Genomic DNA, 15,798 nt, shown 5'->3' on the forward strand with positions numbered 1-15,798 from the left:
TGACCTGAGTCTTAAGGGATGAGTGAAATGTGAGGCACCAGCTAGGCAAGGAGAGCATTCCAGAAAGTAATAACAACATGGAAAAAGTTACCCAGGAGAGTGGCATCTGCTGGAGAGTCAGAAAAGACCCCAAGAATTGTGGCTGTAATAGATTGCTACTGTGGAAGAAGGCTGGATTGCCCTAAACTTCATTGTTGGAGGGATACATTCTTCCGCCTGAGATTTTTGGGGTTAAGGGAAGTTATTTCTTGGATGCTAAAATCAGCTGAGTGCCTTTCTGGTACAAGGAAATTGAATTGCTGATTGCTGGGCTGTGTTATGAAAGGGAGCAAGCCAGTAGTTATCATCAGCTCCCCTAAGGCCTCACTGTCACAACAGTGATAACTGGCAAATAGACCTTGAGATAAGAACAAGAGAAGAAATGAGAGATGAGATTAGCAAGCTTTTAAAAGAGACCCAAAATAAGTATCTTTTATAGATTAGGGTTTTTATTGAAAAAGTAATACATGCGCTTCATACAAAAAGTTTCAGAGTACAAAAGGGTATAACAATAAAAGCCAGTCTTCTTCTGCACACAAAAACATATGTGTATATATATGCATCTTTCTTTATTGAAAAAGGGAGTACACTCCATTGTGAGCCTTACTTTTTTCCTAATCTCAACAAATTAAACTTGGAAGTAATTTTATTTTAGCACATGCAGAACATATTTATTTCTTTGATTGACTGCACATTTGCTTAGTCCCACTTTTTATTAATACAAACAACACTGCAATGTACACCCTTGTACATGTATATCTTTGCATACTTGTGCAAGTATTTTCATAATATGTTTCTAGAATAGGAATTGTTGAGTCAATGATAAATGCATTTTTCATATTCATAGATATTGCAAAATTCTCCCCTCCAAAGAGGTTGTGCCAATTCATAATTCCATCTACAAGGTATGAAATGCCCATCTCTCTATCTTCACCAACCCTAGGCATCATTTAACTTTTGATCTTCTTCAATATGATAAAGGGAAATTATGCTTCACTATTGTTTTAATTTGTATTGCTTTACTTATTACTGATGTTAAACATTTTTTTCTGTGTGTTTATTAACCATGCGTAGCTGTTTTTCAGTGAACTGTCCATTTATGGCCTTTCCTCATTTTTATATTTATGCTTTTGCTCTTTTTCCTATTGATTGTAAGAGACCTTTACATATTGAATAACTTTATCCACTGTGGACTCCTTGATATTTCTGGAACTTACTTTGGGGTAAGAAGTTGGATAATTTCTATTCTATGGCATTAATTTACCTACTCACATACCAGAACTAAACTGTCTTAATCATATTGATTTACAAAACCTTTTACTATACGATAGGGGAAGTTTCTCCTAACACTGACCCCCCACCTCCCACCCTTAATTTTTCTCTTTTAAAATTGTCCTGGCTAGTCTCACAGTAAATTTTATATGTATACATATATAAAACTGTTGACACATTGTTAAAGTGATTGATACCTTTTTTCTCAAAAGTGAGATTATGTTTCGAAATCTCCATTTTGAGAGGCACTCGCACACAAACACACACACATGCCAGAAAAACATACGCATAATGCATTTAAAAAATATAATAGTTTAGAAATAAAACTATGGGGATACTTACAATGAATCAAGAGTAGAATTGCCAGATTTAGCAAATAAAAATACAGGATATTCAGTTTAATTTGAATTTCAGATAAATGGTGAATTTTTTAGTATAAGTATGTCCCAATTATCGCATGCACATATTTATGTGAAGGCTATTTGCTGTTTATTTAAAATTTAAGTTTACTGGCCATCCTTTGTTTTCTAGGCAACCCTAACCAAGAGAAAACTGAGGAGGAGCTTAAAAGTACAAAAGAAAGTTGTGTGGAATGATAAACTAACACATTCTGGTTGGTGGGAAGCCCTTAATACAAGCACTTAGATACCAGCTCGAGTAGAGAAATTACATTTCTGGGGTGTGAATTAAATGAGCTTGTTTTGTCTTCCCAGCTTTGGCTTGAAAAATGAAACCTCTTAAATAAAATGCAACAGGCTCAATGGATTTGAAGGCTTTTTGGCTTTCTAACTTTGGTTTAAAAGAAAAATCAGTTTAATAGAAATTGAAAATTAAGATTCTGTTATATTTGTGCCATACCTTGAAGACTTTTGATATATAGGCTTTCTTTTAAGATTAGTGTTTCAATTTAAAATTATTGGGAAAGTTCCCAAATTGGTTTTATTATTTAGAGTTGGTGGGAAAATGTCATTCTTATTAATCACTTTAAATAATAAGTTTAAGTGGAATTCTTTATGATTTATTAAGTCTTTTATTTTTAAGTAGCCAAGTGATTTGGATCTGAAATTAGGATGTTCTCTAATTCATGAATATTTGCTTACCTAGTTCTTTTCTAAAAATTAGCTTTATTTTTGGAATAAGCTCCTATACTTGCTCCTATGGTATATTAAGAAAATTATTGGGTCTGAAGTTAGAAGACCTGGATTAAAGTCCCAAATCTGCCTCTTGGCAGCCCTGTGCTATAAATGTGTGGTAAATGGCTTAACATCTTCAACCCCTAGTTTCCTCGTCTATGAAAGGGGCACAATAACCTGTACTTCATAGGGTTGTTTTAAGAATTAAATGAAATACACAGGTAAAGTACATGACACTTAATAGATATTTACTTAATGTCATTCTATTTGTAGATACTTCGATATTGAAAATTATATATATTTGCAAAATTGTTTCCATTGATGCTTTTCTAGAGGGTGGCATTTTGTTTGGCATTTGAATTCTCTTGAAAGGCTGATGAGTTCTCTATTCCCACAAATATGGGGAAAAACTAGATAAATATAATGTTGATCTAGTGTTAGTGTGCTCAGTATGAAACAAAAGAACCCAAAATATACAACATGTATCAATGGGATTCATTATGGAAATTTACTGAATTTTAATAATGATGTTTGCCTTTCTATCGGAAAGAATAAGACTCTAATAAGGTCCTCTTAACTACCTATGGGAGAAAAAACACCAGCTAGAGTTGGGGGTGGTGTTTGAGTATCATGACTATTCTATGGTTCACCCTTTGAAATAACCCTATTCTTGGCCACATCAACTTACAGATGGAGGGCATTTGGTTTCTGCTACTTTTTTTTTTCTCATTGGAAATTTGTCAAGGATTTGTTATATGCTATGGAATGGTTAGATGTGGGAAAAGAGCCCAAACACCATGGCAAGCCCTGGGCTCCTTGGATGAGTGTTGATGATCTGTAGGCATAGGGAGGCTGCTGGTGAGATGTGTTATATCCAAGAGACATCCAGGGAAGGGCAATGAGAGACAAGGCTTTCCAGAGACAGGAGTTTAAATATCCCATAGATCATCCCCTTTTTGCTTTCTCATAAATGAGCTCTACTCGCAATTACAGGGTAATTGGGAAGAAGCTAGAAGACCATAGAAGACCTGGGTCCAAATCATTAACTCTGTGTGTGTTCTGGAGCAAGACATTTCAACTTGCTGGACCTCAGTTTCCTCGTCTGTAGAATGGACATGGGGTTAGGTGATACCTTGACTATCTTCAGGTGTGGTGTGAAAAGAAAACGAGAGAACAGACTTGAGTGTTCTCTTAAAAAGCAAGTAGTGCTATGCAAATACAAGTGCAGAGATGATTATTTATTATCATTTACAATGATAGTAATGATAATACGATAATCAAGAGCAGTCAGACATTCTTCTTTGTTTAGATAGAGGGTGAGGATGGCTTCAGGTAGCCTCCAAACCTGAGATTTCCTAGGGAACAAGGGAACAGCAATCTGTTCCTTCAACACCTCTTCTTCACCTGCTTTTTTCCAGGCAGTCCGTTGGCCCAGACCCAGTCAAGGACTCTCCTTCTCTCTGCTGCTGTCTCTGATAAGGTATAGTTGTCCACAAACCAATAGCTAGATGTATAGTAAACTTCTGTTGAGCGGGGACATGATGGAAGTTTAAAACTATGGATCATATGGAGAAGATGAGTATTAACTTTTTCACTTAATTTGAAAATAAAACTCTATTCACAATTAAAAGTGTTATCTTAGGAGACAGGACCAATGAAAGAAAAGTTATGTCATCAGTCAAATGAAAAGCTTGGACCATCAGATTATTCTAAAGTTCTCTTCCAGCTCAGACATTTTAACTGACAGTCATTGTGACAAAATCTCAGCAACTCTTCCAATCTAATCTGCCCCTACTCCCAGCCTGTCATTGTAAGCTAACTTCCTCTGCCTACCCTTCCCAGCCTATCTCAGTTGCCCTCGGCACTTCCCTCCAAATGCAAATTCCATCCCCTTCCTCTTCACCCAGCTAAAGCATACTAAACCTTTGAGACTGAGTGACCAATGATGAAAGGAGTAACTATTGGCCAGAAAATGTGCTAAGTGCTTTCTGTAACTTCTAATCCTCACATAAGCCTTTCGAGGTGGACTTTAGTCTTCCCCATTTACTGAAAGTAGACTGAAACTTATAAATTTTAAGTAACTTGCAGGAGACCACACAGTTAGTGGAAAACTTAGGGTTTGAGTAAAAATCTGTTAGTCTCCACATTGGGCTGTCAAGTTTATAACCCATCTCACCCATCCCCCAAGACCTTCACCCTCCTCAGTCACCCTCCAGGTTTTCAAACCAAGTCATGCATTTAATATATTTTGTAGTAGACTTATTTGAATTTATATCTTCTGTTTCTAATTCTTTTTCGGGGTTCCCCTAGAGAGAGGACCACAACGAATTCAACTTTCTATACCTAGTGGCCAGTACTGTGACTTGCACACAGTAGGAGCTTAATAAATATTTGTTGATGAGTGGACATCAGATTAATTTTCTGTCCAAAACCCGTGTTTGAATATTAAATATGTTTTTATCAGTGGAAGAAAACTGTAGCTAAGGTAATTTGTGAGCTGAAGCCATTGTTACCTCTGTTGCTAAGGGAAGTCAGTTACCCTGGGATACTAATTAACTGCAGCTATTGTGGAAATTAAGCCAGCAGCCAGCAGCCCCCAGCGGGTTCAGAGAGCTGATGGGAGGAGGGAATCTAGAAGGTGTCAAGGAAGAAGGTATATTTTCTGACTTGAGGCAAAGTGACTAAGGGAGGGGGTAGCTTGTACACTTTCAGTGCCGTCACACCTCTGTGAAGCTTATTTCTCTTCCTTAGTGGGCAAAGAGGTCGTTCCCTATAATTAGCTCAAACAGTCCAGGCAACATGAATAGACTGCCTGTGGCTGAGACCTACACTTTGGTCTTTGCTAGCCTTTGAGGGATAAGCATCTGTGGGGCTTTGACGTCAAAGCAGTTCCAAGGCTGAATGAAAAGTACCTGTAGGAAGAGACTTGTGATTCTTAAGATTTAAAAGGGAAAGGAAGAGATCAATAAGGAAAGGTAACAGACTCTACCTGGGGCGCATATTGCATTTAAAAGAATTATCTGCTCTGGTGTCTAAATTGGAGTTCAACAGTTTTAATAAAGGGATTTATTTATGATTCTAGAAAAAGTCTGAACAATGTATTTATCTGCAACAAATCCAGAGCTCAGATTTTTGGATTTAACAGACTAGTTCCACCTAGTGATAGTGTACCTAAATTGCAGTTTGTTTTTCTGAGAAAATGAAAATGTGGCCTTTGTAAGCGGCCACTGCAGCACTGAAGTCATGAAATTATTCAACGGCTGAGCATGGCTTCTTGAGAAGCCCTGGGCTAGAGACAGTGACGCGTGTCTGGGAAAGAGGGAGAGAGTGCTTTGCATATTGGCTAAGTGACACAATAACAAAACTTCTTCTGATTAACGGCAGGAGGTGAGAGCACCAGGCCTACAGGAAGCGTATAAAATAATATCTAGAGACCACAGCAGGTGGGATTAACTCTCTCCCTACTGAGTCATGCTGTTGAGAGATCTGTGTAAGAACTCAAAATCTCCCTAATGCATGAGAGAGAGCTGCGAGAAGGTGAGAAAGAAAATCCCTATGAGAATTTTGACTACGAGGACAAGAGGACATAATAATATCCAGCAGCAGCATGGTACCCTCCTCTATTAATTAAGTGATTCTTTAAGGTGATTGTCCAAGCTCATCAGAGTGACACCGAGATCTTCTTAGCTCCAGTCTCACATATCCAAATGCCTTCTCAGTTAAGCACCTTCCACTCTGAGCATCCAAAGCTGCAAACCCAGCAGATAGGCCAAAGTACAGGTCTGGCACCCTACCCACCCACCCCCGCCCCCAATCGGGGCTTCCCTGCCTAGGAATTAGAGCAACCACACCTCTCAAAGCCAGATATATGGCAGCAAGTACTGTCCCCAAATGGTAAATCAGGCTTTCTGTGATTCAGACTGAGGCAAGTTTGACAGTGCATCCTGTGGGCTGGTTTCACCAAGCTCACTAGCTTGCAGGTGTAAGCTATCGGATGATGTGCCTATTTGGGGGGAATTAGACCCTGAAAACAATCTCCAGAATTCATGAACATTTTTCTCTATCATGGATGGATGTAGCTCCACACCACTCTCCCTTGGCCCATGGTAGCCTGCTCATGTCCAGACTCCACCTCCAGCTCATCTCTGGGACAGCAGATGAGCACCTGTGGCCCCCCTGCTGTGTCCCAGATCTTCTGTCAATCAACCAAGTATCCAGTGAAGCACGTAGATTTCAGACTGGATCTTCTAGGTGTTTCCTACATTACAAAGGGTAGAGAGTGGAGGAGTGAGGCTCAGGAGTCTGTATCTTAAGGCAATTCCTCTAGTTTGTTCTGATTCATCAGATCAGCAGACAAGATCCTGCACTGAATTTCGTTCTGGCACTTCCAATCTCACCTCCTCTTCAAAGCTTTTCAGTGTCATCAACCTTCATCAATCTTCTACTCCTTTTGAACCCATGTTAATATAATACCAGGGATTGTGGGCTTTAAAAAGGCTCCCAGAAACCAATCAGTACAAACACTTACCTGGAGCAGGACTCCTCTTCACAGGACCCCAACTCATGATCATCTGATGCTTGCCTGGCCACCCCTCTTTACTCTTGGTACAACATAGAACCCCCCACACCAGGTGGCTATTTCAACCCTCATCACCTCCCTCAGCAAACCCAGTAGCCAGAAAGATCTTTCCCATCCTGCTGATCCCAAGTCTTTCCGTTTTACAGCCTGAACCCACTGGAGGGAATTGGTTACATTTAAACAAAAATTGTTTAAACATTTGTCGAGATTTTTGTTTAAAAAGTACTTTTGCTTTGCTGTCTCTTTCAGAAAACAGTTTGTAGGAATTCTTTTGCTAAGGCAGTTTGTAGTTGTTCCCTTGGGTATGTGTCTTCTATTAAGGCAATGATCTCAGAATCCTTGCTACGAAAGCCCAAACAAAATGCTAAATCCCTTCAAGCGTCCCTGAACAGGCAGATATATTGGTGGTCAGCTGCAGAGGGCAGCTTGGAAACTGAAAGCAATCTGCTTTAGCCGCTGCGCTTTAACAGCATGTTCTTACATTGCTCTTCTCTGTTGCTAGTTGTTTTAAGGGACCTTCTATTGAAAGGGACATTTGTGTATGTAAACCCCAAGAAACACCTACCTAGCACAGACCCCTGAAATTGTAGATTCATTTCAAAGGGGGAAACAGAAAGGGGAGAAATTTGTGGATTGAAAGAATTCTCCCTTCTACCTAGCAAAAAACCAGACAGGACTTTGTCTTAAGCTGGTATTGAATAATGATTCATTCAATCAGAATTGAATTGAAAACTTCTGAGAGCCAGAAAAGGTTCCTGGAGGGGTGGGAGGTGACTGCCATATTTTGTAACTCCAGGGACACCACTTACAATCGGAGGGGTGTGGAGAAGGCTCTAAAGGATGGTCTCCTGGTAGCAAATGAAACAGGTGGCATGGTAGGAGAGGGAGTGGCTCTGGATAATAAAATTAGGTAGTATTGAGCGTGTGGGTACCTGTATGAACCTCCAACTCTGCAGAATCCAGGCAAATGAATTCAGCAGAGGACAGAAAAAGCTAGCCCAGCTAGCCCAGTCCCAGGTACTGATGCATCGCTAGGAAAAGTGGAGGTGTTGATAGGGGGTCAACACAGAAACTTGGGAACCCAGGCCATAAGACTAACATAACAGGGGAGATTAGAGAGAAAAGTAAGTCTGTAATAGAAGAACTGAGGTAGAGCTTGCAGATGGGGGATTTAGTTATCCCAGCTGGAGGAGCTCGAAAAGGTTCAGGTGTTGAGTTGGGAGCTTATAGGGCTGATGCTGAGTGCATTCTTCAGAATCCTGTTGTGCTCTATACAAACAAACTTGAAAACCTAGAATTTTAAATTTTATTTTCTACAACAATAAAAATTGCCAAAACTGACTCCCAGAACACATAGATAAACAACATAACCAAACCAATTACCATATAAGAAATTGAGAAAATAGAGCAATACTCCCCCAAAAGCAAGAGGCCCAAATTGTTTCTTGGGTAAAAATTCTACCAGATTTTTAAAAAAATACTTTTTAAATTTTAGGACACTTTTAAATTTACAAAAAAAAAAAAATTGTGAAGGTAGTAAAGAGAGTTCCCGAATACTTCATGCCAGATTTCCCCTATTATTCACATCTTACGTTAGTGTGGTACATTTGTTAAATTAAAGAAACAATATTTACACATTATTATTATTATTATTGCCAGACATTGCATAATTTTATTCACAAATACTTCAGTGGTACCTTTAAGAAACAGAGATTTTGAAAAATGACCACAATATCATTATTTTGCCTTAAACGTTAAGAATAATTTTTTATGATCACTTAATAACGAGTCGGTATTCACATTTCTCCAAGTGACCCACAAACATCTTTATTTATTTATTTATTTGTTTGTTTGTCTTATTTTTTAATTTTATCAATATACAATGTAGTTGATTTTCATGTCCCTTTACCAATTCCTCCCTCCCCATTCCCTCTCCCCCCTCCAACCCATCAACATCATATCTGTTCACTTGTCTTAACAAGTTCACGGAATTACACATTATTATTAACTAAACTTTATATTTTATCCAAATTTTCTTAGTTTTTACTTAATGTCCCTTTTCTTTTTTTAACTTAAATTTTACTAATTGTATATCAATACATGTATTGATATTCAACTCTGTACCACACAAATATGCATAATCAATACGTTTCAATAAAAAAGACAAATAAATAAACATAATTAAATGGAAAAATTTTTTTAAAGTTTTCATTGTACATTTCATGGGAGTACAGTTGTTTCAATATATGCATATATTGTGTAATTATCCAATTATAAATTTTTAAAAAATCGACAGCATTTATGTTTTTATTATGTACAGCATGATGTTTTGAAGTATATATACATTGTGGAATATTTAAGTCTAGCTAATTAACAAATGCATTTCCTCACATAGTTATCATTTTTATGATGAGAGCACAAACATCCACTCTCTTTACATTTTTCAAGAATGCAATATATCATAATTACCTATAGTCGCTTTGCTGTACAATAGATCTCTTGAAATTTATTTATCCCTCTTTAACTGTAATTATGTGTACTTTGACCAACATTTCTTCATCCCCCCTCCCTAATGTTTTTTCTTTTTTTTTCTTCCTGTTCCATGATATTCCAGCCAGTATCCCACACTGCATTTAGTTGTCATGTCTCCTTAGGCTCCTCTTGGCTGTGACAGTTTGTCAGACTTTCACTGTTTTTGATGGCCTTGACAGTTTTGAGGAGTATGAGCGTAGGTCAGGTAGTTTGTATAATATCCCTGAATTGGAACTTCTCATGATAAGACTACGATTATAGGCTTTTGGGAGGAAAACCACAGAGGTAAAGTGCCGTTTGCATCACATCGTATCAAGTGTACGTGCTATCATCATGACTTATCACTGTAGATGTTAACCCTGATTACCTGGCTGAGCTAGTGTTGGTCAGGTTTCTCTAGTGTCAAGTTACGCTCCCCCACACCCCCAGCCTTTCCATACTGTACTCTTTGAAAGGAAATCACTATGTGAAGCCAATGCTTAATGAGTGAGGAATTTCTTGAGGGTAAAGTATCTATAAAATTAGTTGGAATTCTTCTGCACAGAATTGTCTCCCATATTTTTATTTCTTTGATAATTTACTCATATCAATATGAATTCATGGAGATTTATTTTAAATTCTGGGTTAGATTTCAATACTACTTAATTTTGTTGCTAAAATTATTCCAGCTTTGGGATTATATCAAACTAAAAAGCTTCTGCACAGCAAAGGAAACAATCAACAGGGTGAAGAGACAACCTACAGAATGGGAGAATATATTTGCAAGCCATATATCTGATAAGGGGTTAATATCCGAAATATATAAGGAACTCAAACAACTCAAGAGCAGAAAAACAAATAGCCAGATTAAAAAATGAGCAAGGAACCCAAATAGACATTTTTCAAAAGAAAGAAGATATACAGATGGCCAACTGGCACACGAAAAAATGCTCAAAATCCAGGAAAACGCAAATTAAAACCACAGCAAGATAAGTGCTGGCAAGGATGTGGAAAAAAGGAAACTTTTGCACACTGTTGGTGGGAATGTAAACTGGTGCAGCTTTTACGAAAAACAGCATGGAGGTTCCTCAAAGAACTGAAAATAGAACCACTATATGTTCCAGCAATCCCAATTCTGGGTCTATATCCAAAGGAAATGAAATCAGTATGTTAAAGAGATATCTGCACCCTCATGTTCATTGCAGCATTATTTACAATAGTCAAGATACAGAACTAACCTAAGTGTTCATCAGTGGATGAATGGATAAAGAAAATATGGTATATATACACAATGGAATACTATTCAGCCTTTAAAAAGAAAGAAACCCTGTCATTTGAAACAGCATGAACAAACCTGGAGAACAGTGTGTTAAGTGAAATAAGCCAGGTACAGAAAGACAAATACTGCACGATCTCACCTATATGTGGAAACTAAAAAATAAACTCACAGAAGCAGAGAGTACAATGGTCGTTACCAGGGACTGGGGGGGAAGGGAGTGGGTTTGGGAGACGTTGGTAAAAGGATATAAAATTTCAGTTGGATAGGAGTAAGTTCAACGAATCTATTGTACAAAATGGTGACTATAGTTAGCAACACTGTATTCTATTCTTGAAAGTCGTGGGGACAGTACGTTTTGAGTGTTCTCACCACAAAAAATGATAAAGTACATGAGGTCATGTATATGTTAATTAGTTTGATTTAGCCATTCCACAGTGTATGCGTATTTCAAAACATCATGCTGCACACAATATTTACATTTTATTTGTCAATTTAAAAAATTAATTAATTTAAAAAACTTTTCCAATGACAGATTAATTCTGTTAATACAGTGAAAGGTAAAAAGCAATGAAACTGTAACACTGTGGAGTTAAAAATCTATAGACACCCAAAGATGGGTGAAATATCCCTTCTAATACAAGGCACTTGGGAATATTTCATTAACGAACTAACTTTTGGTATTGGTTATTGATCTGACACACACACACACAAATATCCACCTTTGTCTATTGGGAGCTCCTGTGTTCCCTTGATATACCCTATTATTGTAAGAATTTTTAAAGCACTTTCCTATTTTCTGGGACTATAATAAGCTTCAGGCACATTTTATATAATTTAATTCCTGCCTCAGTCCTAGGATCAACAGTTTCTCCAAGGAGTCTGATTGCTTTTATTGGAGAGTGCTAATAGAAACCAATGTCCGGGTGCTAGGTGTGCTTCTTGCTACTGCAGTGTCACTGCTTCTAAGCCCTCTCACCCGAAAGAGCAAGTAAATACATGTGTATACTAACTTGGGTATATACACATATCTAAATATTTCTACCTGTAACCATCTGTATCTGTATTAAACTAAACATGAAAAAGGAAAAAAAAAAAAACAACTAAACATGAGTTTAAACTGATGTCTCCAACTAGTACATGAATCATTCTAGCCTCCTTCCCTTGCTTATCTGTAAACTCCCACTCAATTGGTAAGAAACCTGGCTTCTGCTATCCGTCATCCATTTACTTAATTGTTCATGTATACACGTATCGTAGTATCAGAATTGTTAACCCATACTCTCATGCGACAAAACTTTACTAACTAAAGTAGTAAAGTTCATGTACATTTCCTTTTGCCTTTAGTCTTACAGACTCCTCTCATAACCAGTGTCACTTACGTTAGCTCTTTTGCCCTCATTCCCGTCAGTGAAGTTGTTTCTTATGTTAATAATACAGTTAGATTCTCTTGTCATTGTCTGTGTTCTTTTCTGGGATCTCCCGATTTCCTAATTTTTTTTTTCATTTGTATATGTTAAGATCCATTTTTTGTGCTGTAAAGCTTTATGGGGTTCGACAAATGCAGTGTCATGTGTCCACCACTATAGTATCATACAGAATAGTTTCACCACCCGAACAGATTCCCTGCGCTTCACCTATTCACCTACTCGACTCTCTCCACTCCACCTCCTGCTATATTTGATGTGATTATTGATGTTGCATTAATATGTACCTTGACCTCCCTCCCTCCCTCCCTCCCTCGTGTCTCTCTCTCTCTTTCTCTCTCTCTCTCTCCCCCCTCTCCCCTTTCTTAGCACCCACTTATGAGTGAGGGCGTGTGATTTTTTTTTCTGTGTCTGGCTTATTTCACAAAACATAATTTTCTCCGAGCTCATCCAAAGAAAAGACCACAATAACATGCTGATCTTTCAGAAGGAGAGAACAAATCTATGGTTACTAGAGGTGGGAGGGGGGAAGGGAGAGGGGGTGGAGAGAAATTGTGTAAGGGGCATAAAGAATAATTAAGATTTGTAATAATGAACATGCTAATAATATTGATTTGATCAACACATGTTGTACACAGGTGATGGTAGTCAACACTGTACCTCCAAAATTATGTGTAATCAATCATGCTTCAATTAAAAATAAAATTAAAAAATACATATCTACCTTGATTTTAGCTGTTTTCAATTTGTTGCATTTGTTCATTTTTCTTTTCTGCCCCTTTTTATGCCTTTCTTGGTTTTAACTGAGTATTTTATGTAATTCCTTTTTATTTTCTTCTGTAGTGAATGCTTATAATTTGATGTTGCCTTGATGTTCATTTTATTTTATTATTTTTTTTTATGAGGCAATTTGTTAACCCAGCATCATTTGTTCTAATGCTTCCTTTTGGCAGCTGTCACTTGTCCGGCGATTCTGTCTAGATCTCGATGTCCCTAATGTGTCTATTTGCGGCCCCTATCTTGGTCCCTTTCCACCATTTTCAGCCTCTCCAGGGCTTGGAGGACCCGGCATGCCACACTCTTGGAGCCTCGGCTGAAGTGGCTGGGCATGACACCATTTCGCTGATGTCCCCCATAGATCTTGGTCATGGAGCCAACCCTAGCACCGCCTTGGAGGTACAGGTGCCGAGCTGTGGAAGCAGCTCGTGTGTAAAACCAGTTCTCATTGTAAGGAGCAAGCTCTTTATGCTTGGCCAGCTTGACAGTGTCCACCCATTCAGGGACTTTCAGCTTCCTGGACTTTTTGTGGAAGGCTGCCAGAGCTCTGATGAACTTCTGCTGGTTCACTTCTTTTAATGGCGACATTCATTTTAAATGCAGGTTTAGCTTTCTGGTGCCAGAGGCAGGGCTCAGACACCCTTTACACAGTTTCTAGTTACAACACACCCAAATGGCTCAAGCCAGTGGCCAGAAATAAGAACTTAGAGGCATGTCTCTCACCTAGCAGACTGGGTTCCCTGCTTTCCCTCTTTTTAAAGGACGATTCAAAGAAAGAAAGCTACAACAATCATAATACGTTGAACTTTCAAGAGTAAAGAACAGAACTGAAGTTACCAGAGGTGGGAAAGGGGGAGAGGAAAAGGGTAAGGGAGGATTTGGTAAAGGGCCACAAAAAATGATTACATTGTGTAATACTGAATATACTAATTATTCTGATTTGAGCAACACATATTGCACACAGGGATTGATATTCAACTCTGTACCCCACAGATATGTACAACCAACAATGTTACAATAAATAAATAAACCATTCAGGCATTTGCCCATGAACTTAAAGTCGCCCACACCCCATTCCTCAATATACACTTCTATTTGCCACACTCTCCTCCCTCTCCAAGCCTGCATGCCCTGTTCCCTGCCCTCTGTGAGTGTTGCCTCCAAGCATGCCCCACCCCAGGGTCTGTAAGTACTAAAACTCTTAATCTTTCATCTCGTGATTTTGTCATTGATGTCTGCAATCTGACCCCAGACCATGAAGTCATTCACACTCCTGATGTCAAGGCCACACAGAAGGGACCCATGCAAGTGGATCCCCTGCTGGTGCTCTTTAGTCCAGGCCTCTGGTGGCTGCTGGGGACAGTAGCTACCAGGTAAGTTGATAGAAAAACTTGAAGAGTTTTATTCAAAATACCTCCCTTAGCATATCAATTACACATCTTTTAATTTTTTCTGAATTCTTTGAAGGGAGAAAAACAACTACATGGACTTTAAAAAAAAATTTTTTTTGTAAAGTGTATATAACATAAAATTTGCCATTTAAACCATTTTAAGTGTACAATTCAGTGACAGAAATTACATTCACAATGTTGTACAATTTTACCATTATGTTTTCCAAAATTTTCATCATCCCCAACAGATATTCTGTATTCATTAAACAATAATTCTCATTTTCCTTACCCCAGCCCCTGATAGCCTCTAATCTACTTCCTGTCTCTATAAATTTGCCTATTCTAGATATTTCATATAAACAGAATCATAGAATATAATAGTGGCCTATTATACATTTAGCAGAATGTTTTCAAGTTCCCTCCATGTTGCAGCATGTATGAGAAATTCATTAACCTTACATCACAATAATATTCCATTTTATGTATTGTCACATTGTGTTTATCCATTCATCAGCTGATGAACACTTGGGTTGTTTTCACCTTTTGGCTATTGTGAATAGTGCTACTATGAGCATTGGCATGCAAGTATCTGTTTGAGTCCATGTTTTCAATTCTTTTGGGTGCATACAAATGAGTGAAATTGCTGGGTCAATTGATAATTCTATGTTTAACTTTTTGAGGAAGAGCCAAACTGTTTTCCATAACAGCTGCACCATTTTATGTTTTCATGAGCCATGTGCAACAGTTCAAAGGTTTGCATTTCTCCACATCCTCACCAATGCTTGTTACTTTCTGTGTGTGTTTTTTTAAAGCTGTCCTAGTAGGTGTCACATGGCATCTCATTCTGGTTTTGATGTCCATTTCCCTAAAGACTAAAGATGTTGAGCACATTTTCATGTGCCTGTTGGCCATTTGTATGTCTTCTTTGGAGAATATCTACTCAAGTCCTTTGCCCATTTTTGAATTGGGTTGTTTGTCTTTTTGTTGCTGAGTTTTAGGAGTTCTTTATGTACTCTGGATATTAAACCTTCATTGGATATATAATATGCACATATTTTCTCCCATTCTGTGTGTTGTCTTCTTAGTTCCTTAATATTGTTTTCTGCTGCACAAAAGTTAATTTTAATAAAGTCAATTTATATATATTTTTTATTTCGTTGCCTTACTTTTGGTGTCATATTTAAGAAATAATTGGCAAATCCAAGGTCATGCAGATTTTCTCCTGTTTGCCTCTAAAAGTTTTATAGTTTTAGCTCTTAAATTTAGGTCTTTGATTCATTTTGAGCTAATGTTTGTATGAGGTATACGGTAAGGGTCCAGCTTCATTCTTTTTGCATGTTGGATATTTCAGTTTTTCCAGCACTATTTGCTGGAAGCAATTATTCCTTCCCTG

At 37.9% G+C, this 15,798-nt stretch overlaps 1 protein-coding gene and 1 pseudogene across 2 annotated transcripts in view; both read right to left on the reverse strand.

Annotated features, from left to right (window-relative positions):
* Positions 1-12,212, reverse strand: part of LOC103591810 (olfactory receptor 10A4-like) — a 51,607-nt gene extending 39,395 nt beyond the window's left edge. Inside the window, exon 1 of the mRNA XM_008574339.1 lies at positions 12,193-12,212. Within this exon, the coding sequence (XP_008572561.1) occupies positions 12,193-12,212 (20 nt within the window). The remainder of the gene's footprint in view (positions 1-12,192) is intronic.
* Positions 12,213-13,137: 925 nt separating this feature from the next.
* On the reverse strand, positions 13,138-13,602 carry LOC103591811 (annotated as a pseudogene). Its single transcript, XR_550617.1, has one exon. The product of XR_550617.1 is annotated as a 40S ribosomal protein S19 pseudogene (transcript).
* Positions 13,603-15,798: the final 2,196 nt, after the last annotated feature.

This window comes from Galeopterus variegatus, unplaced genomic scaffold (assembly GCF_000696425.1).
Source record: "Galeopterus variegatus unplaced genomic scaffold, G_variegatus-3.0.2 Scaffold1033, whole genome shotgun sequence".
Classification (NCBI taxonomy): domain Eukaryota; kingdom Metazoa; phylum Chordata; class Mammalia; order Dermoptera; family Cynocephalidae; genus Galeopterus; species Galeopterus variegatus.